The sequence below is a fragment of the Adiantum capillus-veneris genome, chromosome 10 (genome assembly GCF_014529385.1).
Source record: "Adiantum capillus-veneris isolate H3 chromosome 10, ASM1452938v2, whole genome shotgun sequence".
NCBI lineage: Eukaryota > Viridiplantae > Streptophyta > Polypodiopsida > Polypodiales > Pteridaceae > Adiantum > Adiantum capillus-veneris.
Genome location: NC_140940.1, coordinates 145,480,906 through 145,508,855, shown reverse-complemented (window position 1 = coordinate 145,508,855; position 27,950 = coordinate 145,480,906). Strand labels below are relative to the sequence as shown.

General features: G+C 41.8%; 2 protein-coding genes across 4 annotated transcripts in view; one reads left to right on the top strand and one right to left on the bottom strand.

Annotated features, from left to right (window-relative positions):
- MHX (magnesium/proton exchanger) overlaps positions 1 to 14,926 on the top strand; it is a 115,635-nt gene extending 100,709 nt beyond the window's left edge. For both annotated transcript variants that reach the window (XM_086522159.1, XM_086522160.1), the window contains exons 4-8: positions 7,305 to 7,459; positions 7,628 to 7,698; positions 13,839 to 14,046; positions 14,127 to 14,256; positions 14,335 to 14,926. In XM_086522159.1, coding sequence (XP_086378285.1) covers positions 7,305 to 7,459; positions 7,628 to 7,698; positions 13,839 to 14,046; positions 14,127 to 14,256; positions 14,335 to 14,629 — 859 coding nt within the window. In that variant the 3' untranslated portion in view covers positions 14,630 to 14,926. The remainder of the gene's footprint in view (positions 1 to 7,304; positions 7,460 to 7,627; positions 7,699 to 13,838; positions 14,047 to 14,126; positions 14,257 to 14,334) is intronic.
- A 2,103-nt stretch (positions 14,927 to 17,029) lies between these two features.
- On the bottom strand, positions 17,030 to 23,305 carry LOC147449797 (uncharacterized). Of its 2 annotated transcripts, XM_086522158.1 has the most exons (3): positions 23,044 to 23,305; positions 22,260 to 22,361; positions 17,030 to 17,535 (listed from the first exon to the last, which is right to left on the bottom strand). In XM_086522158.1, exons 1-3 carry the CDS (start codon positions 23,184 to 23,186, stop codon positions 17,436 to 17,438), a joined length of 345 nt encoding a protein of 114 aa, XP_086378284.1. In that variant the 5' UTR covers positions 23,187 to 23,305; the 3' UTR covers positions 17,030 to 17,435. The 2 variants fall into 2 exon arrangements, with proteins under 2 accessions (XP_086378284.1, XP_086378283.1); XM_086522157.1 differs by lacking the exon at positions 17,030 to 17,535 and having other exon boundaries at positions 21,367 to 22,361; positions 23,044 to 23,300.
- Positions 23,306 to 27,950: the final 4,645 nt, after the last annotated feature.

Sequence of the window (27,950 nt, the reverse complement as noted above, 5' to 3'; positions counted from 1 at the left end):
ACCACACTAAATATCATCACACATTGCACACCATTAATGTCAAAAAGGTTGATTAATGGTTTAATCATCAACAGGCCTCAAGCCAGATTCGGTTACAATATGATAGCCAACATTATGGCCTCCATTCAAACATAGGTATAAATCCCATATCTTAGGTCTGTCTGAGGGTTTGGGGGATTTTCCACTAGCAAGATGTTTATTTACATTTCGCATTCGCGCTTGAGAACCTCAGCGGACTCTCGAATACACGCAATTAAGCGTCTAAGAATATATGAGAGACATATATCAGATGCCTTGGTGAATGGAGGAGAATTTGTGTTGATATTTTCAGGGGCAGTCCATGAATAATCTCGTTCAAATTGAGCTCTACATTGAGGGGTGAGATTTGGCAGCTTGGGAAATGTTGGAGACCCCAGTCCGCAATGCAAGCATACACTCGTCGCTCGCCAAAATGAAGTAGAAGATCATTGTGAATGAATTCGTGACTATGTACGAATTTAATCGTCTACAAAAGAGCATTACAGATTGGCAAAATGTTGTCTGTGAACTGCTGGACAGTTCCAGACGTGTGTTGGAACTCTCTGATTGCAGACTTGCTTCCATCATGATGACATGCCTGAATCCACTGCTCAAGATGACCTCCATTCCAAAGCTTGAAGATCAGCATAGGTCTTTTGCTATACCGAACAAGAGCACGAGGCAATATCATGCCACAATGTTGAATAGTTGTAGCAGTTGCCTCCTCTAGCACGATCTGTAATGTCGGCTTGCTTCCTGTTTGGTCTTTGTAGATCTTTGCCGCATAGACAGGATCTTGGAAGAGAGGATGAGCCACTGATACTTGTTTCACGTTTGCAAAACGTCCCTCACCTAATAGGGGGTGCTTGCAAGTGAAAGATGGAATGCTCGCTCCCCAAGTAAGTGTAGGACAGGAGGATATATTGTATCATCCAGGTGTATAGCTAAGGGTTGAGCACCTGATGGAGGAGGTACATCCTCTTCTGTCCTAGGACGTTTTGAAGAGCCTTCAATCTTATCTTTGCTCTTTAATTTTGAATGTAGCTGTGCTATAAGCTGCATTCGCTCTTTGATTCCAGGTTTGGTTTTGATTTCTGGATGAATCATACTTTCAAAACTTCTAGTGACCTGACCCAATAATTGCTTTACTGTGTTATGCATCACTCCATTAGTGCGCAGAGCTAGGTCAAACGAAATTGGGAATGCACTGCACAGCTTCAGCTAACATTGTTCCACAAGCTCAATCACAAAATCATCGAACTTTGCCTGTAGTGGATCAAATGCTCCTCGCAAATGATCGTCTGAAGCTCCATAGAGAGACAAAATCAGAGCATCACTAATGATTTTGCGATGTTGATGCGTTAACTTTGTCTCCACCATGACTGAAGCTTGAAAATACATGAAGCAAATATAAGTAAGGTAAACCTAGAATAGATAAAAATTTGACATATATGATTGTAAATAATTCTAAACAAAAACATTTCATGGACAATAATAACCTCAAGTAATGAAAGATCGAAACATTTTATGCATCATAATAACAAGAGTAATGAAAGACTTTAAAACATATATAATTTTTCCTGCAGTGTGATGCAGTGGTCAGCAACAATCAAAGAGGAAAAAACATATAATAACAATCGGCTTGTAGTGTGACGCGGAAGCCAGCAGCTGTCAGGGACGAAGAATTAATACTACCAAACCTCTCTCTACAGTGCGACACGGTGGTCAGCAACAATTAGAGACGAGGAATCTATCAAATTCAATCAACCTAAAGTGCGACGCGATGGTTAAAGCATTGAGGATTGAAGGATGTAACATATATATCTCCTCCCTGCTATGCGACACGGTGGTCAGCAGCAACCAGAGACGAAGAATCCATTAAATCTAATCTCCTTGCAGTGCGACGCAATGGTCAGCAACAACCAAGAACAATGGATTTAAAAAGTCTAAACCTCTCCCTACAGTGCGACACGGTGGTCAGCAACAACCAGAGACGAGGAATCTATTAAATCCAATCTCCTTGCAGTGCGACGCGATGGTCAGTAGCAACCAAGGACGATGGATTTAAAAATCCTAAACCCCTCCCTACAGTGTGACACGGTGGACAGCAACAACCAGAGACGAGGAATCTATTAAATCAAATCTCCTTGCAGTGCGACGCGATGGTCAGCAATAACCAAAGACGATGGATTTGATAACTTAAACCCCTCCCTGCAGTGCGACATGGTGGTCAGCAACAACTAGAGACGAAGAATCTATTAAATCCAATCTCCTTGCAGTGCGACACGGTGGTTAGCAACAACCATGGATTTAACAACCCTAAACCTCTCCCTGCAGTGCGACACGGTGGTCAGCAACAACCAGAGACGAGGAATCTATTTTTTTTAATCCGATCTTCCAATAGTGCGACGCAATGGTCAACAACAACTAGGAAGAAAAGATGTAAGTTAGCTAACTCCTCCCTGTAGTGCGACTCGGTGGTCAGCAACAACCAGGGACAGAAAGTTTGATTGAACAACCTAAGCTACTCCCTGCAGTGCGACACGGAGGTCAGCAACAGTCAAGGACGAAGCGTCTAAAGTCTAACCCCCCTTGTAGTGTGTCACGAGGATCAACGCAGTCAAGGACGGGTGTCTAAACCTGCAGACTAACGATGAGGTGTGAGCAAAGCTCCGCAACAACAACGTTAGTAGAAAACAAAACGTAAACTAACACCGAGGTGCGAGCAAAGCTCCACAACAACAATATTAGCAAAAAAATTACAAAAAAAATTAAATAAAAAACAGTAAAAAAAAGAAATTACTTGCTCTGTTTGTCTCGGCGCGGGTTGCTCTGCTCGCTCTGTACCTGCTCTCTCTCTCTAGCAATTGTCTCTACCTCTCTCTAACAATCGCTATCGCGGGATTTTGAACGAACTGCCACAGCACCTTTCTTTTTAAGTCTAACAATATTTCGATCAAATAATAGTATATTTCAATCGAAGTAAATTTTATTCGGATAAACGCGTATAATACGGTTATACAACGTATAACTACGTAATATACATACAAATTTAATATACGGGTGTATAAATGCAACTTAGATCGAGGGCGATTACCTTGCTTTCAAGAGGGGGGTATATCACAAACGGTGACGTGGCTGCCCATCACACACATACTCTCTACCCGTCCTGGGAATTGCAAAAACGCGGAATGCTGATGTGGCTGGCTGCTGACCTGCATGCTAACGTGGCTGTAATTGACCCTGCTGACGTGGCAAGCTGACGTGGCAGGCTGTACGGACGCCAGCACGTTTTGCGGAAGCTGGGAATAAAAGCAAGCGGCAGTCTTGGATAGCTTCTGACAGCTTTTTGGCTTTTGCTTTTATTCAACGCAAGAGATGAGAGAGAGAGAGAGAGAGAGAGAGAGAGAGAGAGAGAGCCTTTTGCTTTATTTTGTGGCCAAGTATGGCTAGAGAGAGAGAACTTGCTTTATTTTATCAGAGCTTTTGATTTTCAGTTTTTGGGCTCTGCTTTTAGCAAGCTTTTAGCAACCCTTGTAATCTTTAAATAGGTGAGCATGCCTCTCACAACTCAGAGCATCTGGACGCAGAGTTTGAGTGTGAGCGCCTGTCGACACTCTTGTACTTTGAACACAGATTAATACAAAAAGAAATACCGAAAGGGACGTTAGTCTTTGGGGCCAATATCTCTAGGCATGGAACTTCGCCGGGCCAATGCCGAATCAATTGTGAACTGTGAACTGTTTTGAAGTGGTTATTTATGCTGTCGCGGTAGATTGTTGACTTGGAGTGTCCAAGTCTGTTACATTTTCTCCCTTACGTATTGTACATACTACTAGGTCTTATAGTAGTACCACTTATCGGCACATTCGCCTTTAAGTGGGAGATTGTTGGGGTAAAGGCGGTGTGCCTCTTACCCCGGTCGGACATGTCAGAGACGTCCTACCGCCCATTACTTGTACACACCTTATTCTTTACTAATTAGGAGAATAAGGGGCTCTCTCACACACATTCTGTTGAGCTGCTCCTCCCACATCTTGTGTCCCTATTAGGGGAGATGAGCTACTCAACGCTGAGTTTGCCGATGACTCAGCCTTGTATGTGGAGGGCCAGGAGGCCAATGTGCACAGGTGTGTGCAGGCTCTAGAGGTGTTTTGTTGTGCATGAGGCGCACTGATCAATTGGAGGAAGATAGTGGCTTTCTTGGTTGGCAGTATAGTGACACGAAACGCCGTTTCTAACCCCAAGGCTCAAATTCTCGAGCATCAACAATTCCATTAGATGACTATGTTGGGTTTGGCTCAATGGATTGCTTATCTTTATGTTTATGAATCCTATCTTTTATATTGCGGTGATTTATGGGTTTGGAGTCTGGACATGTTATGGCTCTTGAGTCTTCACTTATGACTCAATCACTTTTTGCTTAGTTTCTTGGCATTGAGTAGTATCATGTACGACTGTCTTTTTATGACATTGAAAACTGTCTTCGAATTGAACGTCTCTTGAGTCTAAGTTTGAACGTTGCAGACCTTCTTCAAAGTTCAAAGTGGTCATTGGTAGAACGTAGGTTGAAGGTTCTAAGTTTTTGTCGCATGAATTCTGACGTTCTATATAATAAGGTCAATGACTTATCTTTCTAGGCTTCTTGTTTTAAATATAAAACTGGTTTTTTTAATAAATAAACCCCCCCCCGTTTCTTAACCGTTTCAAACTTGGTTGAAACTCCGAAACTCCGTTTTTTCTGTTTTCGTTTTTGCCGTTTCTGTCTCGGGTTGTCACTATGGTTGGCAGTGCTCCTACGCCTGATTGGTCGCTAGGTGAGGGTTTCAGGTGGATCCCCCTAGGGACTCTAGTACAATATCTGGGTGGTCAGGTTGGCTTGGACTTGTCCCCTAAGCAGCAGACTGCTCCCCTCCTCCTGTCCAATAGGAGGAAGTTGCCGCGTTGGAGTTTGGCATAACTCTCTTTGGCAGACAGAGTTGTAGTGGCCAACCAGGCGCTGTTGAAAACTATGTGGTACATCACGTCTTGCTGGATCTTCTCGAACTCCTGTATCAGCCAGCTTGAGGGGTTGATCAGGAACTTTCTTTGGTCAGGGCGCGACACCCAGCTTGTTCGTGTTTTTGGTTGGAGCTAGCTCACACTCTCAGGGGCGAGTTCGAGAGACTCCAGGGCAGCTCCGGCTACATGCGGGAGAGTAGAGAGGCTTTCCTGCAACTTTGGCGCCCGGGGTCTTTCTTCACCATGGTCCAGGACTACCGTCCACTTGTGTGGCTCTTTCCTTGTCACATCTCGTGATTTAGCTCCCATTGTACATCTTTTGTTTTGTGAGTGGGAGAGTCTCCTTATGTTGTTGATATATCCCTTTTTAGTAGAGGTGGTTGTAGCCCAATGGGCCATTCTTATTAACTAATGGAAGCATCTTTTTCTTGGGATTTTTTTTTTTTTGGTTTGACATCAAGAAAGATTTGATTAACACTTATGTGAGCACATAGGATTGTTGTTACACTTTTTGCCAAAGACATTTGGTATTGATATGAGTGACTGCAATGATGCAATTAACGCGGGCTGTCCAAATTACCATCCATTTCATGTGTTAGTGTGGATTTTTTCACAGGCATGCAAAGGGTCTGCTTGCATTCTTTTCAAGAGCGAGGTATGTCACCAAGATGTGCATCTTCGCTTCTATTTGATTTTATTTTGTTCCACTTCAGTTTTCTTTATCTTCTTCGAAAGCTCTTGAAACGTGCGAAGGGGACAAGAATTGGAGGTCTGAGGACAAATGCATTGCGAGTGTAAAATGGGGAAGGCCCGTGGACCATGGACATGGCTGGTGTTGGCCAGCCAACACTAATATCTGAGGTGTATACGCTAGTTTCTAAGGCCTGGACAACATTCTAAAACCTGGACCAATCCATAAATGCGGGGTCATTATTTGTCGTGGACATGGATGAAATCCTACGTGCCACATGTAAAGTGAGAGAGTGGGGGAGAGAAAACAATATTAGATTGTCCCCAAAGATTGGCATCTCTTTAGCATTTCTTTATTGTTCACTTGTAGCAAACTACTTACCAAATTAGAGAATGAGCTGGAGATGCACCAAAGGTTTTTAGCAATCTCCTTAGAGAATCTCTGAGCAGGTTGTCATCCGGCAACTCCATTTCAATCCGAAGGAGATCTAGTGGCCGTTATACTGCTATGACCCTCTTTCTATCCTGTCTTGGTCCATATGGCTAAGCACTTAAAACATAGCAGAAAATTAGCTCCCAATTTGGCCACTTTTGACTAGCAAGTGTGAGAAAAATATATGGTCACCTCCTGAATTATTTGTAGCATCATCCTCTTGAGTTTCATGAGGTTTACCGTTTTACACAACAAAACTGAAGATATTGGCAAAACAACACATCACCCCTATATTTTACCCTCATTTACAGCAAACCAACAACATAACATTACATGCAGGCAAAAGGTGCCTAAAAAAACAAGCTAATGTGGGGTTTCTAAGACTAAAGTGGCTGTCTAAGGCTCTTCTTTCTTGTGGGGTTGACTTTCTTCCCGTGCTCAACTGCTTTGTTTGCTAGTGCTCCCTCTCTCTGCTCTGGTTCTACTATAGTATCATTGCGGCAGTCCTCTTTTGTTCTCTAAAAATTGGTGGCAGTGCAAGAAGAATAAAATCTTCATGTATCTTGCAACTTTCAAGTCTTATTTTAGACGAAGCTTATGCTAAAACCTAACCTTGCCTCAATGGTCTACAGTGGAGTTCATAAGCACCATTGACTTGGCCAGAACTAGTGCATTTGTGCTAAGAAGCATCCCTTGGAGCTCGTCGCTGAAAATTGTGAAATATTTCTAACATTTCATTCCAAACTGATGCTCAATCAGGCAAGTTTTGTAGAGAGGTGCACAAAGGTAAGTTTCCTGTGGTTGAGATAAAGAATTGGAGGTCATCGTTTTCAAACTAGATCTCATTTCACAGGCCAAATTTCTTGGGCCTTTCGTAGCGATGATGTCCAAGCGATAATGGTCTGTGTGTCCAACTGCTCTTGCTGGTGTTTGGGACATGTCTTGTCTGTTTTGTGTTCGATGTCGAAGTTGCTTCAAGATTGCTTTTCTTGCTCATGTCTGAGGACCTGGCTTAAGGAAGGTATTGTTGCTGATTCTAGAAACAAAGTATCCGTTATTTATTCTCTTGAAAAGGGCTGCTACTTATGGATAGCAAACATCAGAGGTTGATTTTGTGACGTCAATGTGGACAGTGTACTGAATCTTGTTTTCTCGTTATTAGTTTGGACCAGATTAAACGTGAGAGCTGGATTCCTTCTGAAAAAACTTTTATAACGACTGCAGCTTTCAATTCATCCCTAGAAAGATCCTCTGAAGGCAGTGCAGATTCAGAGGGTGCAGTGAGTGCCTTACTGGAGGAGGATGATGGTCACATAGGTAGTACATGCATGAATTTTCCATTTATTGTAAGGCTTTTGAAATTGATTCTTTTTGTATTCAGAATGTTTACCTGCTCTCCATTGTAATGCATGGCATTTTTTTATAGATCAGGGAGTTTTAGAAGCATGGCCTTCTTATAACCTAGTTGCCTCCTTGCAATTGTAGGAGCTGGAGAGATGCAATCATGGAGCTATACGAAGTATTTGTGGAAGCAACAATTTGAAGATGCTTTAGCTGTAAGTATTACTTTTAATTCCTCAAATGACGACCGAACATAATGATATACCATGTTTTCGCTATCAAAATATAGTGACGATTATTGAATTTAGGAGAGCTCCTTTGTGGCTAGTATATCGGAGGCATTGATAAAGCAATTTATAACCACTTAACTGTTTTGATGGAAAACAACTTTACCCTCCCTTTAGGTCTACAGTATGATGTCATTCCTTTTTTAGCACTGATTTCTGGTTGGTTTTGGAGCGCATGCCGGAGGAACAATGTGGGAAGCATCAAACTGAGAGAGAGTGACCATGCATGAGGTGCATCTACCAGTGCATCATTCCGGTGCATGAGTGGCTGCTGCCTTGCAACTGTATTTTTTGTGTTGATAGCACCATATTCTTTTGTCCTGCTTCTCCCTGCTAAGAGACGAGGAATATAAGGGAGACAAACCCTCAATCTGAGGTTGCTGACTGAGAGAAATCTTTATTTATGTGTGTGAGAACTAGCTCCACTCAAGGAGAGCTATGCAAATAGCTTTACACCAGTGAAGGTTACCAACGCCCAACTGTGCCTTGGAACAATCACTTACGCAGAGAGGGTCATGTGAGTAGCTGAGGTTGATGCCCACGAGTTGACAAATGCCATTGCTCTGGTATTGTTCAACTTTTTATTGCTATTGAGAATTCTTCCCACAAGAGTATGTGGCGTCAGCATGTAGCTTAGACATGTAGAGCCCGTCCCTTCAATGTCGTGTTGATTATAAGTGTGGCAAGCGATGTATCATATGTGCTAGAGTGCACTTTGAACTGTGCATTTGCAAGTACTCATGAATGATGGACGTAAATCTGAATGGCCACTTGAAGTTAGAAGGCTCTATGCTAGTAAGTATAAAAGAGGCGTAGGGGACTTGAGAGGGCTGATTTTGTGGGGTGTCTCTCTCTCTCTCTCTCTCTCTCTCTCTCTCTCTCTCTCTCTCTCTCTCTCAAATACATGCATGCGTTCACACATTTTATTTTTTTTCGGAGAAAAAGATCCTTCTATTAGTTACTGAAACTTCCCATGGGGTTACAACCACCTTTGCAAGAGAGGGCTACAACAAACATAAGATGGGAGACTCTCCCAATGAAAAACAACATATATACAATGAGGCTAAATCAAGAGATGGGAGGAGGGAAAAGCCACACAGGTGGGCGGTAGTGCCATCTCAGCACACCCTGGACCATGGTGAAGAAAGGCCCAGGGCGCTAGAGTCGAAGGAAAGCCTCTCTATGCTCCCGCATGCGGTTGGAGCTGCCCTGGAGTCTCTCGAACTCTCCATTGAGAGTATGGATCAGCTCTAGCCAAAAATCTCGAACAGTCTCTACTGGTGGTACAAGACGAGCCTCAAAGTTGCGGAAGCAGCAGGCCCGCCAGATGAACCAGAGTGTGAGGCCGCAGATGGGCTGAATGTAATGACAGACGTGCAATTGGTCAAGCAGGCTTTAGATGTCAATACAGCACTATAGATCACCTCATGTCACTGAGAGTATTGATGGAAGAAAGCCGATTGAAGGGCAAAACTTTGTATTGTTGTTTTGTGGACTTCAAAAAAGCGTTCGACACAGTTTGCAGAGATGGTTTGTGGAAAAGAATGGAAAACATTGGAGTATCGATACACTTTAGAGCGGCGGTGGCTCGTCTCTACAAAAAGGTGAGATGCATGTTGAAAATGCAAACGGGTTTCTCCCAAGAGTTCGAAAGTAACATGGGAGTGAAACAAGGCTGCCCTCTGTCCCCAACACTTTTTGGATTACGCATAGATCAACTTGAGGACTTCATACAACAAGCACTCACACAAGAAGAAGATAGACCAAGTATTGGAGCTTTCATACTTTGGCTTCTCATATATGCGGATGATGTAGTCCTTTTTGCATATAACCTCAGGTCATTACAAAGATCAATGGATGCCATGCATGCTTTCTGTGAAGCTACGGGCTTAGTTGTCAATGTGAAAACGACGAAGATTATGTCCATAAGAACACACAAAATAGAAAATCAGCCCAAGGTGATGTACCTAGACCAAGCAATCGAAGTGGTGGATAGTTTTAAATATTTGGGAATGGATATTCCTTCCAATCATGCATGGGGAAGTTGTGTAAGAAGCAGACTTGATGCGGGCAAGGCCAAATACTACCAATTTGAGAATATGTGTACACAAAGCAATATCCGAAGATGGGAGATCAAAGCAATGGTATTTGAAACATGCGTAGTACAGACCATACTATACGGGGTGGAAGTTTGGGGTGCTATATCAGCCAGTACATGGAACGAAATAGAAAAGATACAAAAGAAGTTCTTATGTAGACATCTTGGGGTCAAAACGACGACACCATACTCCGTGATGATGTTGGAAACAGGCAACAGGCCATTAGAAATGAAAGCATTGCAGAGAATGTACAAATACATTATGAAAGTGAAGAAGATGTCTCCCAATAGAATACCACAAGTGGCATGGGGAGTCGGTTGTGCACCACAAAAAACCAACAAGAGCAAAATCCTCTCCTCAAGTCTGGTACAAGACATCAAGAGATGGTTTGCAAGATGGAATGTGGAAGCATATGTAGACATGCCTATCGAAGAAGGAAAAAAGGAGATTATATGCTGAATTTTGAGCTGACAGCACTAGATAGTCTCCACAACAAATGGAAGATGGCTACACACAGATCTAAATTTGAATACTACTGCAAACATGTACACACAAAGTATTGGGAGGCATACAAAATGTCAGAAACACAAGCTCACATAAGAACTCCTATGTGTCACCGAGCAAGAAGAGCCATCACTATGATGCGTATGAGAGCTCACAGGCTGAAAGTAGAGACAGGAGGATGGCTGAAAATTGATGGCAAGCCAAAGAGAATGCACCCAATGCAGTTTACAAAAGATTGAGGATGAGACACATGTGACTCTAGAATGCCCCGCATACACCGATATAAGCGCTGATTTTCAGCAGCTTACAAGGGGATGCACTACTCTTGAGGAATTGCTCTTTAAAACCGACCCGTCTCCTACAGCTCTAGGCATATACCTAGCCAGTTTTCTAGAACATCACACACTACTCATGGAAAAGGCAAAGGGTGCTACACACCACACACCCCCGCAAGGGGAGTTTGCTTAGAGTTTTCGAGGGTCCCATGGGTCATTTTGGCCCCCCGAGGACGTAAATATCAAATCAAATCAATCAAATCTCTCATTGCACCACTCCTGTGGAGTAAGCTCTGTAGCAGGTTGGGGTGTAGGTCGACCCCCCTGCATAACTATCATCCTTCTGGTGGAGGATAGCTCAAACTGAAGTGCCGGGCCCCTGTGAGAGTGGACCATGCAACTGCCCCCCAAGTGTACTGCCGTGCCGACGAAAGAGCTGGCATCAGTCTTTGAAGGACACGAAGCCAAACCTGTTGTGCTAGAGGACAATCCCAAAGACAATGGCGCTACTCTCCACAGGGTCGTCACAAGCCGTGCATGCTGCCAAGAGACCACAATGCACAAGGCAGCTCCCAACTGCTGTAGCTCGATGTGCAACTAGCCACTGGAACAAAGTGACTCCCCGCGGCTATCTGGAGTCCCACAACCTCTCCCAAAAAGCTGCCAAGAAGTCGGCTGTGAGACCCTCCTCTTGCCAATGAGGTGCTGCTGCAGGGCTAGCCTCTCTCCGTGCTGCCAGTATGTGACGTCCCAGTCGAACAATGTACTGAAAGAAAGAAACACCTGTAGTCTCTGCTGCTATCCCCAAAGAAAACCTCGGCCCAGTGAAGACAACCCCAAGGTAAGTGTATGCATTTGTATACTCTGGAAGGGAGAAGGGAAAGACGGCCTTTTACAGAGATGGTCGGGTGGTGATTTTAGAGCGGCACTCCACATGATGGTGTGAGACCTATGGGACCCCACTGAAGATGGCTACTTCGAATTGTAACAGTTTCAGAGAGAGGGACATTGTTTTCTTCACAGAGACTCATCAGGCCCTTGGACAGCTTATGCCACATGTGGTGGGATACAGATGGGAGACGGCCCACAGGATAGTCGCGAGATCTGAGCATCGGAGTAGAGGTTCAGGAGGAGTAGCAGTGCTATTTAGGGAGGAGTTATAACCACTACTACAAATTGTACGGAGAGATAATCATGCTAGATACATGTGGGTGAGGCTGAGAGCTGACACAGGCCGATTTCTATACATTGCCATATGTTACTTCCCCACGAGTACGTCAGTATATGCTGCACCCAGAGGACAGTCGCCTTTCTCTATACTAGATGATGATATATGGGAGTTTTCTAGGAATGGTGATATCATCCTCCTAGGGGACTTTAATGCCCGAACGGGCAACTCTCAGACAGTCTTCTACGACACTTCAGATGAGATGCTTAGAGAGCTGGATGTGGGTGACTTGGGGCTTGATAGATGCTCACATGACAAATAGCAGACGGAGTATGGGAGATACCTCATGGAGATGACGACCACACATGGGTTAGCCATACTTAATGGCTTATTGCGATTTCCTGGAGCCAGCCGGTTTCACATGCTTTCCACACAGACACGAGGCCAATACAATGGACTATGTTATGGCACAGCCCAACTTTATTCCTTGTATTCAGGATTTCATAGTCGGAGCCAGATCAGTGGGTATAGCAATGGATCATGCTCTTTTGACATTGTCCATTTCTTCAGTATAGTACAACACAGACATCAGGAGACACGTCACATACCCATTATACATTTACACCAGAGACTGACTCGGTTTATACAGAGGAGAGCTATAGCCGTCTATGCACAGCTAGTCCTAGTCTCTCAATGGAGGAGTGCACTACTTTACTGGTTGAGACACTGCATGGTGCAGCATCAGAGGCATACCCACACACTCAGCCGGTCGGAGGCGACATTCTGGGAGCATGCCTTAGAATAGTTGGTATGATGAGGAGTGCAGAGAGATGAGAGCCTAGCTCCAGAGAGATCTTCTTTTAGGAGTCATCACTTACAGACAGTTTCGGATTGCTTCCCGGCGCCTTGTGCGACGGAAGAAACGAGCTTATTTGGCCCAGATGGAGCGAGACTTGTATCAGGTATTCTGGAGTAGAGACTCAGGAGAGGCATGGCGATTCTTTCATGAGCATTCCCCTCCCCCAGTGATTACTTCTCTTGATGTGTGGGGCTAGTATGCGACATTGTTATATATAGTTCCTGGATAGGACCCCCTTCCAGATCCTACAGAGCCATGCCCATCCAGCACCTTCTTTACCACTGAGATGGTAAAGAGAGCCATTGACAAGATTAGGATTGGCAGGGCATATGATCATGATGGTCTAGTAGCAGAGCACTTTATACATATTGGAGATCTGCTAGTAGAGGTTCTTGCAGTGTTGTTCAATCGTGCCATGTGTGAGGGGTTACCTGAGACTTGGAGGTTGTCTACTATTGTGCCTATCTTCAAGGCAGGTGATCCTACAGAGCCTGGGAATTACTGCACTGTTATGGTTGGACACACAGTGGCACGGTTGTATGCATCCATTCTTGAGCAGCAGTTAGAGTGATTGGGTAGAGGGTGAGGGTGTACGAGCAAAGGGCCAGGCTGGTTTTAGGAGGGGTTTCTCCACTCTTGATCATATTCTGACACTTAGAGCCATCATTGAGGAGGGCAGGTCACATGGGAGACGGATTTTGTAGCTTTGTGGATTTCCGCAAAGCATTTGACATGGTACCGAGAGCTTGATTGATGCGCAGACTGCAGGAGATGGGGGTGCCCATAATGTTGATTTGGGGGATTATGGCTCTATACAGATCAGTGCTGGGACATAGAGGGGATATCTGATTTAGTTCACTCCACCATTGGGGTGAAACAGGGTTGCCCATTGTCTCCTACTCTATTTGGTATGTATGTTGATGAGGTGTCTGATTACATTGACAGAGAGGGTGATAGAGGTGCCCAACTGGCAGGGACGTGGATCCCATTGTTGTTATATGCTGATAATATTGTGTTGATCTTTGACTCACCAGAGGGTATGCAGCGACAGTTGGATGCATTACACAGTTTAGAGAGAGAGAGAGAGAGAGAGAGAGAGAGAGAGAGAGAGAGAGAGAGAGAGAGAGAGAGAGAGAGAGAGAGAGAGAGAGTTTTTCCTGCAGCTGAACAGATGTTGCGGTACAAAGAAGCAACCACAGAGATTCTGCCTAATCTATGAAATTTTGGTTTTCCCTTGGAAGTTTCTTTTTGCATTGGTCCCACAACCTAATGTCTGCCACGGTTGGGTGGCTTTTGTCTCATCTCTGTTTTTCATCACGGGGATTAGCTATGTGGTCACACAACTGACCAACTTACTCGGAGATGTAACAGGTGTGTGTCGTTTTTTGTACAATTGAATTGAGAAAGTAAGTTGCTGCTTGCTCTAAACTCACAGTCCGTAATGATGGCAGGGATAAGCTCCTTCGTCATTGCTCTTACAGTGGTAGCAACTGGAGCTTCATGGCCTGATTTGGCTGCCAGTGCAATAGCTGCACATCGTCAGGCTACTGCTGATTCTGCCATAGCAAACATCACTTGCAGGTAATCATTACCTGGATCACTATTTGAGCCCTTCAATCAATTAGTCATGTATTTTGCCAACAGCTTAATGTTTTGCAGCAACTCCGTCAACATTTTTATTGGGATAGGAGTGCCCTGGGTTATCAATACTGTTTACAACAGGGTTGTGCTCAATAACGTGCTTCGAGTACCGGCGGGCGATTTGAGCTTTATTCTCATTGTTTATTTCATCACATTTATCTTCTGCGTGCTAGTATTGATAGCAAGGCGGTATTTTATAGGTGGGGAACTTGGTGGGCCCCGAAATTGGGCATGGGCTTCTTGCATTTTTATATTGCTGTTATGGATGGTTTTCCTTGTATTATCATGTCTTAGAGTATACAACGTTATCTGAAGAGACCCGTTCTGAGATTTGTGGACGATGTGTTTCTGTGGCAAGAACCAGCATTCTTCGGTTGCTTTATGTTTCTTGCAATTATTTTGTGGGAGACAACACAGTGGTCCCTTCTCTCTTATGCAATAACAATCATCTCAAGGCTTTTTCAGCTTTTGCTCTCATTCACTTGTCTGCCTTGTAGCTGAGTATGTCATATATATTGGACTCTTGATAAGGAAGGCTCGTGGGTTGTATGTATTTTCAGACTTTTGATTAAATTGGACTTACTGCCAACTGGTGTAACTTTAAGAGTTGGAAGATTGTTGGGTATAGAACTTTTTGGTAAAAAATTGTAGGACAGTAAATTTTTTTTTGGGAGTTGAAGTAGGAGACAGACTTGATGGACTTCCATGTACTTAATGTAAAAGAATTTATTTAACATTGTTGGAGGTCATATTAGTGCGTATGATTGCGTGTTGGCTACAAATCTAACGCATTTAAGTCTTGCATAGGCAAAAAACCAATGTCCACGTTACACTTGCTCTAATGCCGTCTGACTGTGAATGAGGATTTGATATGAAAAAGATGCTGAAACCAAATAATTGGCGTGATAGCTTCTTATAGTATTGTATTTTTTGTCATCTTTGGACTTGCCAAGAGGAGGGACAAAAGTTTGCGGAGTAGTGTCGCAGTAAAGAGTTGGATTTGTTGCTTTTGGGGATAAATAATCATTTACAAAGCTCAAAGATTGCTAGTTCATGGGAGTGTAATTGGAAGTCATGACAGTGAGAGAGGGTATGTGTGGATGATTCCAGAAAAGTGGTGTAGGTGGAGAATGTGTAGAAGATGCCATAAAAAAATGCGAAGGAGGATGGTGCTCGTGGCAGGTCGCAGGTGACAGCAAGGGAATTTGAGAGCTTTTCAGGGGGAGATGCGCCATGTGGTTCTCTCTCTCTCTCTCTCTCTCTCTCTCTCTCAAGTTGTGCAAAAGGTGGTGGGCTTTGCCGACCTCTCCATCTCATATTTATATTGGTCGTCCGTGCTCCTGCGCAAGCTCTTGCAGGGACATGAAGGGAGACCAGGGTGCAGCGAACGGGCGCTGGGTGGAGGTGGGGTAACAGGAGTTGGGTAGACCCCTGGTTATGAGGACTTGTAGGATTGAGATCTAGGAGAAAAATGCATTTTTTTATAAGGGTGAGGTGCTTCGTTCAAGCACGAACGGCTTGTGTGTTGGCTCTTCCAAAAGTTCGAGTCATATTCTTGCCTTGCACTTTTAGTAGTTGTTCATTGTATACCAGCCAAGGTTGTACACAAATCTGTGAAGATTCCCACTATTAGAAATTGAAACGAGTCAAATATAGAGTATGTAATATTCATAGAGAGATTATCATGATTGGAAGTTAGGTGAGTGGACTTGATATCCGTGTCTTGCACTGGGAAGCATTGTTGACATCACGAGACTTGTGCAATAGTCAATGAATTTACATCCTTGAGTAATGCTAACTAGAGAGAAAAAGGGATTGGAGAAGATTGAACCAAGGATTTTCAAATATTATGGAGGTTGCAATTGATGATTGCTCCAAGGGTAGTAGCTCACTATTACAGGAACCTGCTCAAAACCTCTAGGAATCATGCAATAATCAAGTAACTGAGAAGAAACTAATGGTCTAGATAGGAGAAACTAATCAATTGATTTGTGGATAACTAATCTATCAAAGGGTTGTGATTATGGTAGATGTTAGCGATCAGTTTTCACCCAATCGTCTTGATAGAGTGCGGGTAAACTCGGGAATCATTTATGCCTTAAAACATGACATCATGATTGCTCTTTGAAATTCTTGTGTGACAAAGCCTCTTATATAGGTATAGTTAACATCGTGTGATTTACATCAATGATCAAGGTGTACTCTTATCTAATGGATTCATATTACTTTTCATAGCGATTATGCCAACTACAATGGCTATGTGGCTACAGTTTATGAAAAGAGATAATAATGATTTCATTATTTCAAACTTTTGAAAAACACAGCGTCTTATGCGAGCATAGGCAAGAGAACATCCTTTTTCAAATCATGGGATACATCACATGCTTATACAGCATGCACAACATTACTATAATGTAGAGTCCAAATGAACACACACGGTTTTTCACACTTGTTATGCAAAGTAGGAGGATTGTAACTAGGGAAAGTGCACACAACGAGTTTCAAGAGTAATTTCACTAGTCAAGTTAGACCTAGAATGAAGAATTTTAATACATTTCATATCTTTCCAAAGTTAATGTAAAAGTTATCGCATGGTCAAATGGTAATTGCTATTTCGTATAATTCAACATTTAGAGTAAAATGTTTTAATGTTAAGATGTGTTAAATGATGTAGAGATGTATAGATGCTCCTCCATTTTGTGAACATTGACAGATTTATTATCCAAGGATATTAACACACATTCTTGAATTTATAGAGAAGTCCAATGCAATGAAGTTTCAAAAATTAAGAACCGAGACAAAGGAATCTATGATGTACTTGTTGGAACTAAATTTCACATTTTGTGTGTGTAGAGGAGTTGTGTTCATTACATGATGTCAAAGCCTACGATTGATCTTGGTGACATATGCTGCATTTAAGAGTCAATTCTAAAAGTTATTCAATTGCAGTAAGTGACATGTATTTACTTAGACTTGTAATTTAGCTATTGCAGCAAGTGATGTATTTAGTGAGGCTCTTGTAATTTAGCTAGAAGTGCTCCCCTCCCTTTTAGCCTAGAATGGAAGGAACATGGTTGGTTCAATGAATCCCTTTGCAAAAGGGACCTAGAATTATCTATTCACCTTGTTCTAATGCTATTTTCGGGAGAGGAAATGGATATTATATATGTACAATTCGGAGCAAGGAAAATTGGCCAAAAGCGATCCTTGCCAAGCCACCTGAAAAACATGACCAGAGACACTTTTGTTAAAGTATTTTTGCACATGACAATCTATAGACATCAATATCAGTCAATCATAAATTCTTGTGGTACATCACATTGCATCCTCACCCTTAAGGGCATGGAACACTTTCAATCGCTCCGCGATATCATTCTTAATTATATTACATAAAGTTTTGATGAAACATTAAGATCATCCAATCAGTTAAAATTTCCATCCATATTTTTATGTTCATAGCTTTCAAGATTTAAGTACTTCGTCATATTGGGTCTTCCTAGCTTGGCCATGAACATTGATTTATTATGATTTATTATGATTTTTTATATTGTATGGAGTATGTCTTTCTTCTTTGTCTAAATAGAAGTGCCTTTTTTTTCTTCCCCCCCCAAACTCACAATTATAAGTGGACAAATGTACAAATTATCCTTAAGCTCATGTCGAGCCTTGAGGGATTGTGCAATACGTCAAGAAGCTACAAAAGCCCCAAATAGAAGTGAGATTGTCTGAGTGCTTCCTTTTTCCAAAAGATATAATCACTTCTCTTCTCTCTTGGACAATCTCCGTGAAGCTAGCTATTGAGAGGTCATTTTCGAATACTCGACGGTTCCTAGCCTTCTAGACTTGCTGAAAGTAGCAAAATCTAACAATTTGCGTACATATTAAAAGCGCTTGGCTTTTCACCACATTCCCTCCTAAAAGTATGGTGTTCATGAAAAACCCAATCTTCCATGTCTTTTGAATCCTTTTGCAAATCTTGCCTACAAGGCTTCTAATAGTCGAGCACTCCTTGAATAAGTGGGGGTTCCTCACTTGTCGTTTCGCACCCTGAGCACCTATATGAGTCGATAGCTCTGGCTTGAATCTGATGGGCATAGTCCCCCATAACAACTTCCACAAAAAATAATCTTCATGGAAAGAGGCCACTCTGGATTCTAGATGTTATTTGCTATCGCAGCCTATCCTGATTCAGGCCAATGCTTACCCCATTGGTTGGGAGAACCAGCCATTGTTGATCATTGTAGTGCGGTAGATATCCTTGGTTTGCGGTTTATAGAATTGTTTGCTCTTGGGCGATCGCCAAGCTTTCCACTCTAATGTAGACTTGTGGAAATGCATCAAGCAATTGTCTAACCCCTCTAAAACTCTATTAAAATCAATTGTATTTTAGTACCATTGAGGTGAAACTGGGTGGCCAATTGGTGTATTTCTTTCTAGCTCTTACTATTGTCCCAAAAATGGGCCAATCGTCGGAGTCCTTTATGATTGATCTTTCTCTCCAAAGTTCAATAATTTGCTTCTTGCTTTAGAGAGCCTAGGGAATGAGTGTTATGGAATTTTGGAAATATCTAGTTGCGTCTCCCCATTCCAGTGTCTCCATTGCTTTGGTGGACTTACGTAACAGATTGCCTGTTGTGCTACCTAATTTCAAGTTGGACCACCGAGGGGCTAATAGTTTGTTGTGCATATCTTTCCATTGGCCACCTTGAGGAAAGATCTTCGCCTTGTCAATCATATCCCATGTCATAATTGCCCATGCTTGGTCTTGCTTTGTGATCAAAACCATAAATTTTGCACATTGGGCCTTTGCATGAATAGCAAGGTTGAGAATCCGGATACCACCTTGCTGCATCGGTATAGTGATAGACTCCCATTTGGCCCACTGCCACGGCATCGAGCCTTTGATGTTATTTTTCCACAAGAATCCTTTTACCGGTTTCAAGGATTCTTTTTTGTTGCATTTGGATATCTTGAGGAGCAGACCATTGAAGGCTATGTACGAGAGCATAAACAAATTAATCACTTTCACCTTGCTTGGGAAGAGAAGCAACACGTACTCCCACCTTCGCATCTTGCTCCTTACCTTGTCCACTGGAACCTTTTCTTGGGCATAATGTTGACCCCCAGTGGGGCTCCAAGTTGTGGGAAAATCTTTCCTTTTTACACAATCTCTCAAGTTCAAGCAGTTGGGTTGAATGAGTCGTTTTCTGAATGTGAGATCAATCTTGATTTCTGAATGTTGCACTCTGACCCCGAGGCTATGGCAAACGTTTGAACAATCAGCAGATGTCTAATAGAAGTTTTTACCAAAGAATTATTCAACCTCATGGCTATCACTCTTTATATGTCTTTAACCTTTCTCTTTTCTTAAGGACGTCCTTTGCCTAGAAAATAGATGATGACATTTTCCTTTTTCAATAAGAGGCTATTCATTGTTGCCACTTCTTCTTTTGCTTCTCCACAAATCACATTGATGCTCAAGATAATCTTCAGTGAAGGAGGAATCACCTACTTACTTCCCTCTATAGGATACATCGAAGGGTGTCATGAGAGGATAAATTTCAAGTGACTCCACATGTCCACAATGCTCATTCCATTTGGTGCTCCAGAAGAGGATCAGACAATGTTTTTTTTCAGGATCACATGATTCAAAATAAATATGGATTTTGTATGAGAAAGATTTTTTTCAACACACCGTGTTCACGTTACTAGGGCTCTTGCCCTTGGACATTTGAGTGCATCCTCCTCCTAGGGTGGGTCTCCCGAGGAGGAGGTTCCTAGCTGGTTGCAATGAGTTTTGTCCATCGTTCCCAGTACGTGGTGCATCAATTAGGTGGCCATGGGAATGCCTACGTGTGCCTCTTGCACGATAAGACGCGGTCCTTGCCCGACCATGTAACATGGCTAATATTTGGAAGGGATAAGCACCTCCCCCTTGAACACCAGGTGAGCACAAGGTGTCCCTCTAGAGTGTGACCCAATGGGGGGTTTGAACCCACAACCCGTAGGTTGAGAGGCCAAAGCCTTACCATTAGACCAACTCTTTGGGGACGAGAAAGCATGATTTTACGTCCTCTAATGATGGCTAGTTGAAGCAAATGCCTTGTACAATGTGACAATATTCCATGCAAATACATGTGCACGTGATGGCTAATGTTTTATGCTTAGATCCACAAAAATGTAATCACACATCAACTACTTGAAGACTTTCTTGTGTTTAACGAATGTATACATTCAAATAAATAGGCTCAAGAGCTAAGACTTATCATCTATTTAGAAAGTGGTTTGTGACATCAATTGACTCTTCATTCAAGAATGCACTTTTCAAAGGAATAGCTAGCAGCTATTGAACACATTTGAAAGTTGTCGATTGGGCTATGGGGGAAGATCCAAACAGCCATTCATGGTACTCTCCAATAAGCTAAATTAGATAGCTTGACTAGGATTACAACAAGAAAAAAATAAGACACAAAATAATCCAAATAAGACAATGACTACAAAAGGTTAGGATGGTTTTGTCAAAGTTCAACAGAAGGCAGGGTGACAAGATCATTGAGAGAGAGAGAGAGAGAGAGAGAGAGAGAGAGAGAGAGAGAGGAGTTTCATGGATCATCTAATCTTACACAAATCTAATCTTACACAAAAAGGGAACTCATTGGATCCCTAAGATTTCAAATGTGATGCTCATAAAGCAAGAGCTTATATACAACCAAAAATATCTCAAACGAATTGCCTTTTTTTAAAAAATTTATAAAGTTTCACAAATGACCACCAATAGGGTTTTGAAGACAGAGAACTTGTAAGCATGATCAACGAAAAAATTATATCGGTATCAAAAGTACTATGCAGACTTGATTAAATATTTATTTGATGTGTAAATATTTTATCAAGTCCTTGTAATATTTGTAATTTGATGCTCATAAAGAAAATCCTTATATACAGCCATAAATATCTCAAACAAAATGCCCTTTTTTTATATCCATAAAGTCTTATAAAATGATCACCAATTGGGTTTTGAGCAAAAGATTACTTGTAAGTGTGATCAATAGAAAACATTATATCGGTACCAAAAATACTACGAGAACTTTATAAAAAATTTGTGCAAAAGTGGCTGAAAACGCATTTTACAAATATTCCATAACTTGTATATGCATGCATGTTAGACACAGCCACTAGATGGTCTTATTGTGTGGAAACTTATATGTGTCTATGGGTTACTTACTTTGAGAATAAGAAAAGGTTGTGGATGTGATTTGCATTGCTATTTGTTATAATATGGGGCGCAAGTCTCAAATATCGACAATCATTGGGCCCAGTGTGCTATTCTTCTCCTTTTTGGCAAGAGAATGGATTTCATCTCCAAATTTGTCCTCGTGTTTTAAAGAAGAAGAGGCTATTTATGTGTCACTACATAATGAGAAGATAGGTAGAGGTTGGTAGTTCTCGTCAATTTTGCAGCCAAGTTTCTTCGACTCTTCTTGCTCAACATCAAAATCTCTATGGTCATGAAAGTTAGAAGTCTCGACATCAAAATCTCTACGAGCACTTTGTAAGGTCATGTATGTGCTAATGGAGGTTGGGGAGTATGGTTTGCTTTGGTTAGAGTGATGACTAACAGAACTAATGGATTTATTTGCCTTCACTTGTTCAAGACTTAGATTACTCTCACCACACATGTTATTAGCCTTCTCGCTATCGACAGTATGATACTCTATGGTGTTGCCACTTTCTAGCTTGCTCTCAAAGCTACCTTGAGAGTTATAAACAGTAGGGATGTTATCCGTCAATCTTTCCTCTTGGTGGTAACTCTCATATGATTTATGGTTTCTATCTTGATCGGAGATTTCAACCTTGAGATTAGATTGGTCAACCCTTGATTTTTCCTTCTCGAGGAGGAAGTTTATGTATGATTCAGAGAAACTTTCTTGGTTGACGTTTTCAACCTTGGTCTCATAATCAGAAGTATATTCTTCACAATATCCAAGTTTGGGTTCAAAGCTTGCATGTACTCGAGGAGCTTTAGAAGGACAAGTGAGTGAGCCATGCTGCAATTAAGCCATATTGCAAGCTTTAGAAAAAAATAATATCCAATTAATGCCAAATGCTATTTTCATGTGTACAAGTTTTTAAATTGAAATTTTTAATCAGAATTCTAGATGAGGCCTAAATTAGTATGATTAAAATTATGGATATTGGGGGTGTCATGTGTGTGTGTGTGTGTGTGTGTGTGTGTGTGTGTGTGTGTGTGTGTGTGTGAGAGAGAGAGAGAGAGAGAGAGAGAGAGAGAGAGAGATCTTTGTAAGCTTGTATGTTTTGTATATGCATATTACCACAAGAAGATTTAGAAATTTCCTCATGTAGGAAAACAGTCTTTTTCAAAGTTTTTCATACAATGCATAATATCCTGAGCTTCTGCTCGAGAGGCACCGCATACCTAGCGAGGTACGATTGGGGGCAGGGGACCACCAGTCCCCCCACCGGGCTGGCGGTCCCTTGCCTCCAATCGTACCTAGCTAGGTATGCGGTACCTCCCTCACAGAAGCTCATGACGTTGAGATAAGTCACAACGTGGGAATTATTGTGAGAATTTATCCAAAACTTCTTGTGAGCTAATGCAATTGTTTTTAAAGTATGTGTGTGTGTGTGTGCATAACCATCTTTGCAAGCATGCGTGTGTGTATAGTCCTTTGTCCATATGTAAGAAAATCAGAGGGTGATCGATCATACCTGGTAGGAGGAGGATTGGGGGGATGCTTCCTCCTCTTCCCCCTCAGAGCCACTCTCCTCTTCGCTGGACGACTCATCGTCCATCGACTCTTCTGAGCATGACTCTTCCTGCACGTACATGTACCGCTTGGTGGAGGACTCATGGTGGCGGCAGCACTGCGGCATCTCTCTCTCTCTCTCTCTCTCTTTCTCTCTGTGCATGAAATCTGCGTAAGCTCAAAGATGCGCCATCTCTCTCTGTCTCTGTGCGCATGCACTTCACTGCCTGCTATTATATACGTATCCCCTTCTCTTAGTGCGCTTCTTCATTTTCTCCATATATTCTTATCTTATCAATTATTAAAAAGTTGTAAGACAGCATAAAAGAAATTGTTCCATTCAAGCCAATAATCAAGTGCCAAGTTGGCAAGCAGCCATCAATTTTTGACCTTCATAAGAGGCAATCACAATTAGATACTCAGATAGTATTAACTATGGGCGCGGCGCAATCCCGTAAAACTAGCTGAAGTTTTTTTTTTAATTATAAAAAAGACAAAAAAGTATTAACTATGGGTTACTTGTTGCCAGTCGAGTCGATAGTCGATACACGTTTTCAATCGGAACTGTGTAAGTAACCATGGAAAGGAAAAGGTCCTTGCCCCCTTGTGTAATTGTTGGCACAATGAGTGCTTGAGGTTTTTTTGTACATTCATTTATGAGATAATATACCTCTTCCACTACTACACACTTGTGAGTTTGGCAAAAAAGCGACACGCCATACCCTAGTTCTATAGCACCGTGGCTGCTCCGAACGATATTGAGCACATCGGCTCTGCATCCATACGAAGGTTATTGCGAGGAGGGGCATCGGAGTATTTTGAGGAGGTTATGCCGATCTATGATGGCGGAAACGATCATGAACGAAACACTCGTACTATGCGTGCGGACTTATCATGCGAACATATAATACTTCCTGTGAGGGTTCTTTGAACCTAGGCTCGAGAGCCAAGATCGGTTCTTTCAGAGGGTGTTCTTTGGTCCTTGACTCGAGAGCCAAGGTCGGTTCTTCCTGAGGGGGTTCTTTGGACCTGCAATAGGATTTGACGCGTGTCTTTCCTTCCCAAGGCATCTTTCCTTGTCGTATGGAGGTCAAAATTTTCATGAGTCTATTTAGAAGGATTTGCTTAAAAATTGTCTTGCTATAGGACTCAGGACAAAAGTAAGGTACTTGGTCAGTCAATGGAAGAAGAGTACATTAAGGTGTCCATCCAATTTAGAAAACACAGACATGCTATAGAATTAAAAATGGGTAAAGATAAGTCTTTTCTAGTCTTCATATATTTCCAAAACTCACCAATAGAAAGCCTTGTAAATGAATATCTACTTATATTGTTCAGCAAAGAGATTGCATTTTCACCGACCATGTCGCTAAAAGTTACCTAAAATGACTTGTAATTTTTGTGATATATTGTCATGTAAAGGGTAAAATGAAAATATTCCCTTCCATAAGGAAAGACACCACTTCCCATTGCCTAACTCTTGAAAGAATTGGGAGCCTTTTGAATCTTAACACTACAACCACTAGTTTCATTGAGATAAAGCAAAAACAGACACCAAATTGTGTTCGGTGCACCCCTTCGTGTGTGTGCGCATGCGCATGCTCTTTATTGCTCTCATTACATACCCCCTTCTCTGAGTGCACTTCTTCATTTTCTCCTAGAACGAAAAGTCAAAGTTTTTGTTATATTTCTATATACTAATCTAAACTAACATAATATGGCGGAAGGGGAGCCTTTTACACGTGTCAAAATCTGCGATATGAAGGTTAAACTCCAAAACTGAAAGAAACCCCTGTGCACGCGATAAAAAGGAAGAGAGAAAGAGAGAGAGAGAGGCCGCCCGACTGTACTAGTATAATAAAAAAACAAAGTATCCACGCAAAAATCCGGGTGCCTATGTTAAAGGTCAAGTTTCTCAAGTTGATGCTAGGCATCTATACCTATCTTTTTTACATACTTGTGCGCTAAGTCTTGAATGATTAAAAATGAACACCAAGTTAGTGCACTAGCCAAAAAGACACCTCTTTAGCGAGAAGATCTTTTATGATTCCAAAAGATGACCCTGCTCACCTTAGTGCTCACTATACAAAGCTAGGGTCTTCTGAAAAGTATGCGTAGTTGCCCTCAATATGACACAATGTAATAACTAGTTAGGGATCAAGCTCCTTGAACTTTAGTCCAAGCTAAGAGTGCCACAGATTTCTAGCCCTCAATATTGTCCACAAGAAGTTTTGGACAAATTCTCGCAATAATTCCCACATTGTGACTTACCTCAACATCATTAGCTTTTGTGAGGGAGGCACCGCATACCTAGTAGGTACGATTGGGGGTAGGGGACCGCCGGCCCGGTGGGCAAGCCGGGGGTCCCCTGCCCCCAATCGTACCTAGCTAGGTATGTGGTGCCTCTCGAGCAGAAGCTCATGACGTTATGCATTGTATGAAAAACATTTAAAACGACTCTGTTTTCCTACATGAGAATATTTCTAAATCTTTTTGTGATCAAGGGTTTCTACTCATCAATATATTAGAAATTGACATTGTGTGTAAGCAAAACAGTAGTACCATTCATCGATCCACATCAGGCCCATGTAAATATTCCCTTCAGTAGTAGTAGAGCTCTTTATTTGGAAATACTCACAAACGTGAGTTGTAGTAAATTCAAACCCAAAAAGAATTACAATAGTTGCCTTGCTCAAACCGAGCCAAGGAACCAACAGGTTCCACAATCCATAATGATTGACAAACAAGGGAGCCACCTTGACACATAGACCCCAACTTACATGGGAGACATCCAACCAGAAATAGACATGTAAATATTCCCTTTAGTAGTGAATCATTCTTCTTATAAGTGCCAAGGTTTGGGGCCAATACTCTCTGGGATGGAATTCTGCCACTCCATATCGCGTGTTCTCTCTCTCTCTCTCTCTCTCTTCATATTTAGTACCAAAATTGGCTCCTTCAATATGTGATTCAAAGTCAATGGAGGGGAGACAACCACAAGAGGAAGCTTCATGTTAACAATTCCTAAACTAAATAATTTATGTGAGAAGGAAATATAAGAAAAAGAAAAAGAAAGACCAAGTGATTTAATTCAATAAATACGACTCGACTAGGGAAAGCAAAACACTTATTGACCCTAGGTGATTCGTTGAAAGACGCAAGGCATTATTCCCATAGTCTCTATTCTCAAGGCCTAATCCCTATCTTGGCCCTTCCTTTTGGTTATAACTATTCACTTGTCTAGTGCTACTAAGATCAAGTTTTACTCATGTCTCAATATGTGTGTGTGTTTGCACATGTACGACCAGGGCTCAAAATTGCAACCCTTCCTTCCATATTTACCCTCCACAGGCATGACAATAAGCCTGTGCACAACAACAAGCCCTTCCTCACGAAAGGGTGTTTGAAAAATAACCCTACACAAGGAAGGTGGAAACCCTTCAAAATGAATTCTTAAATTACTGAAATATATAAATAAATAGTGATTCATTGTCTTGTGAATGACTTCAAAAAAAGGTACATTAATTAAACTATAAGTAGAAGCCTAATACGAGTTTAAGTTGTAACTTACATCTTATATAAAATTGAGTACCTGTAACATGTAGAAAACCATATCTCTACTTTTTGGTATGGGTGAAAGCATCTATAGGTGGTACCACCTTTTGCACATTTTGGTGGTAGGAACATTAGTGGTTTTGAAACTTGAGAAAGGAGGGAGAGGGAAATTTGCATGCAAAGAGTGGTGTTTCAAAAGCATGAAAATTCATTCTCTCTCTCTCTCTCTCTCTCTCTCTCTCTCTCCCTCTCTCCCTCCAATTCCAAATGCAAAAAAATTGATTTTTCCTTCAATAGAATGGTCAAAAACCTATGGGTGAGTTATGGCCCTTAGTGGGTTCCTCGTTTTTCAAGAGCACGTGTGCAGGAGGAGCTATAGATGCTTATAAGAAAGAAAAGATCGTCCCAAGCATACCATTTGTTAGGATGCTCTTGGGCATTAACCCTTTTAATATGATCTGGCCCTTTTATATTTCCTGTCGGCGGCCGCCATGCAAGTCGTATAAAGCTAAGACACACTCTTCAAACACTACTTGCCAAAGATTACGAGATTTTATTGTCTCTTTTCACTGAACTTGGTGCAATAAAATCTTGTGTGATGCTAATCAAATTTTCAAAAAGCAACCATGAAAGAGATAGTACTCAATGACAACATATGAAAATTGAAAGGCCTGCCATTCTAACCTCCGCAAACCTAAAAACTTCAAGCTCAGCTGAGTCCTATCTTGAAAAGACCTCTTTTGATCGACACACATTTCCACACTGAGCTAGAACAATGGTTGACACCTGATATGCATGTCGAAAATCATTTCAAAAGATGCTAATATATAGAACTTTTGAACCCAATGATTTGAACCTGTTTGCACGGAAACGTATGTCGATAGAATGATATGATGCATGTTAAAATGAAACCTGGATACAATGAATTGCAAGCCATACATGAACCCAACCATCCACATTTACACACAATGCATCATGTCTGCAATATTGTTGCTTCAACAAGTTTCTATGACAAAACACAAAGGGGATGACAAATTGGACACAGTCAATACAAAAACACAAGCCTTACAAAAGACCATGTTGCAATGGCCCAATCCAACCATTCCAAGATCTCTCCAAAGTAATTTGGAAATGAAACAAGCTCAAAGAGACCTCCTCTCATAATGACATACAACTTCAACAAAGTAATTTGGAAATGAAACAAGCTCAAAGAGACCTCCTAATGACATACAGCTTCAACGGATTCTCTTGGGAGTTTGCGGAAGTGACCCCTTTCCTTTGCATAGATTTTCTCAGAGACATGAGTGTAGACTC

Coding starts and splice junctions, on each gene's coding strand:
- LOC147449797 (XM_086522157.1), bottom strand. CDS start 23,244: ATGCACAGAGAGAAAGAGAGAGAGAGAGAGAGAGAGATGCCGCAGTGC. Junction 22,362..23,043: donor CCCAATCCTCCTCCTACCAG/GTATGATCGATC, acceptor GCTTAATTGCAG/CATGGCTCACTCACTTGTCC.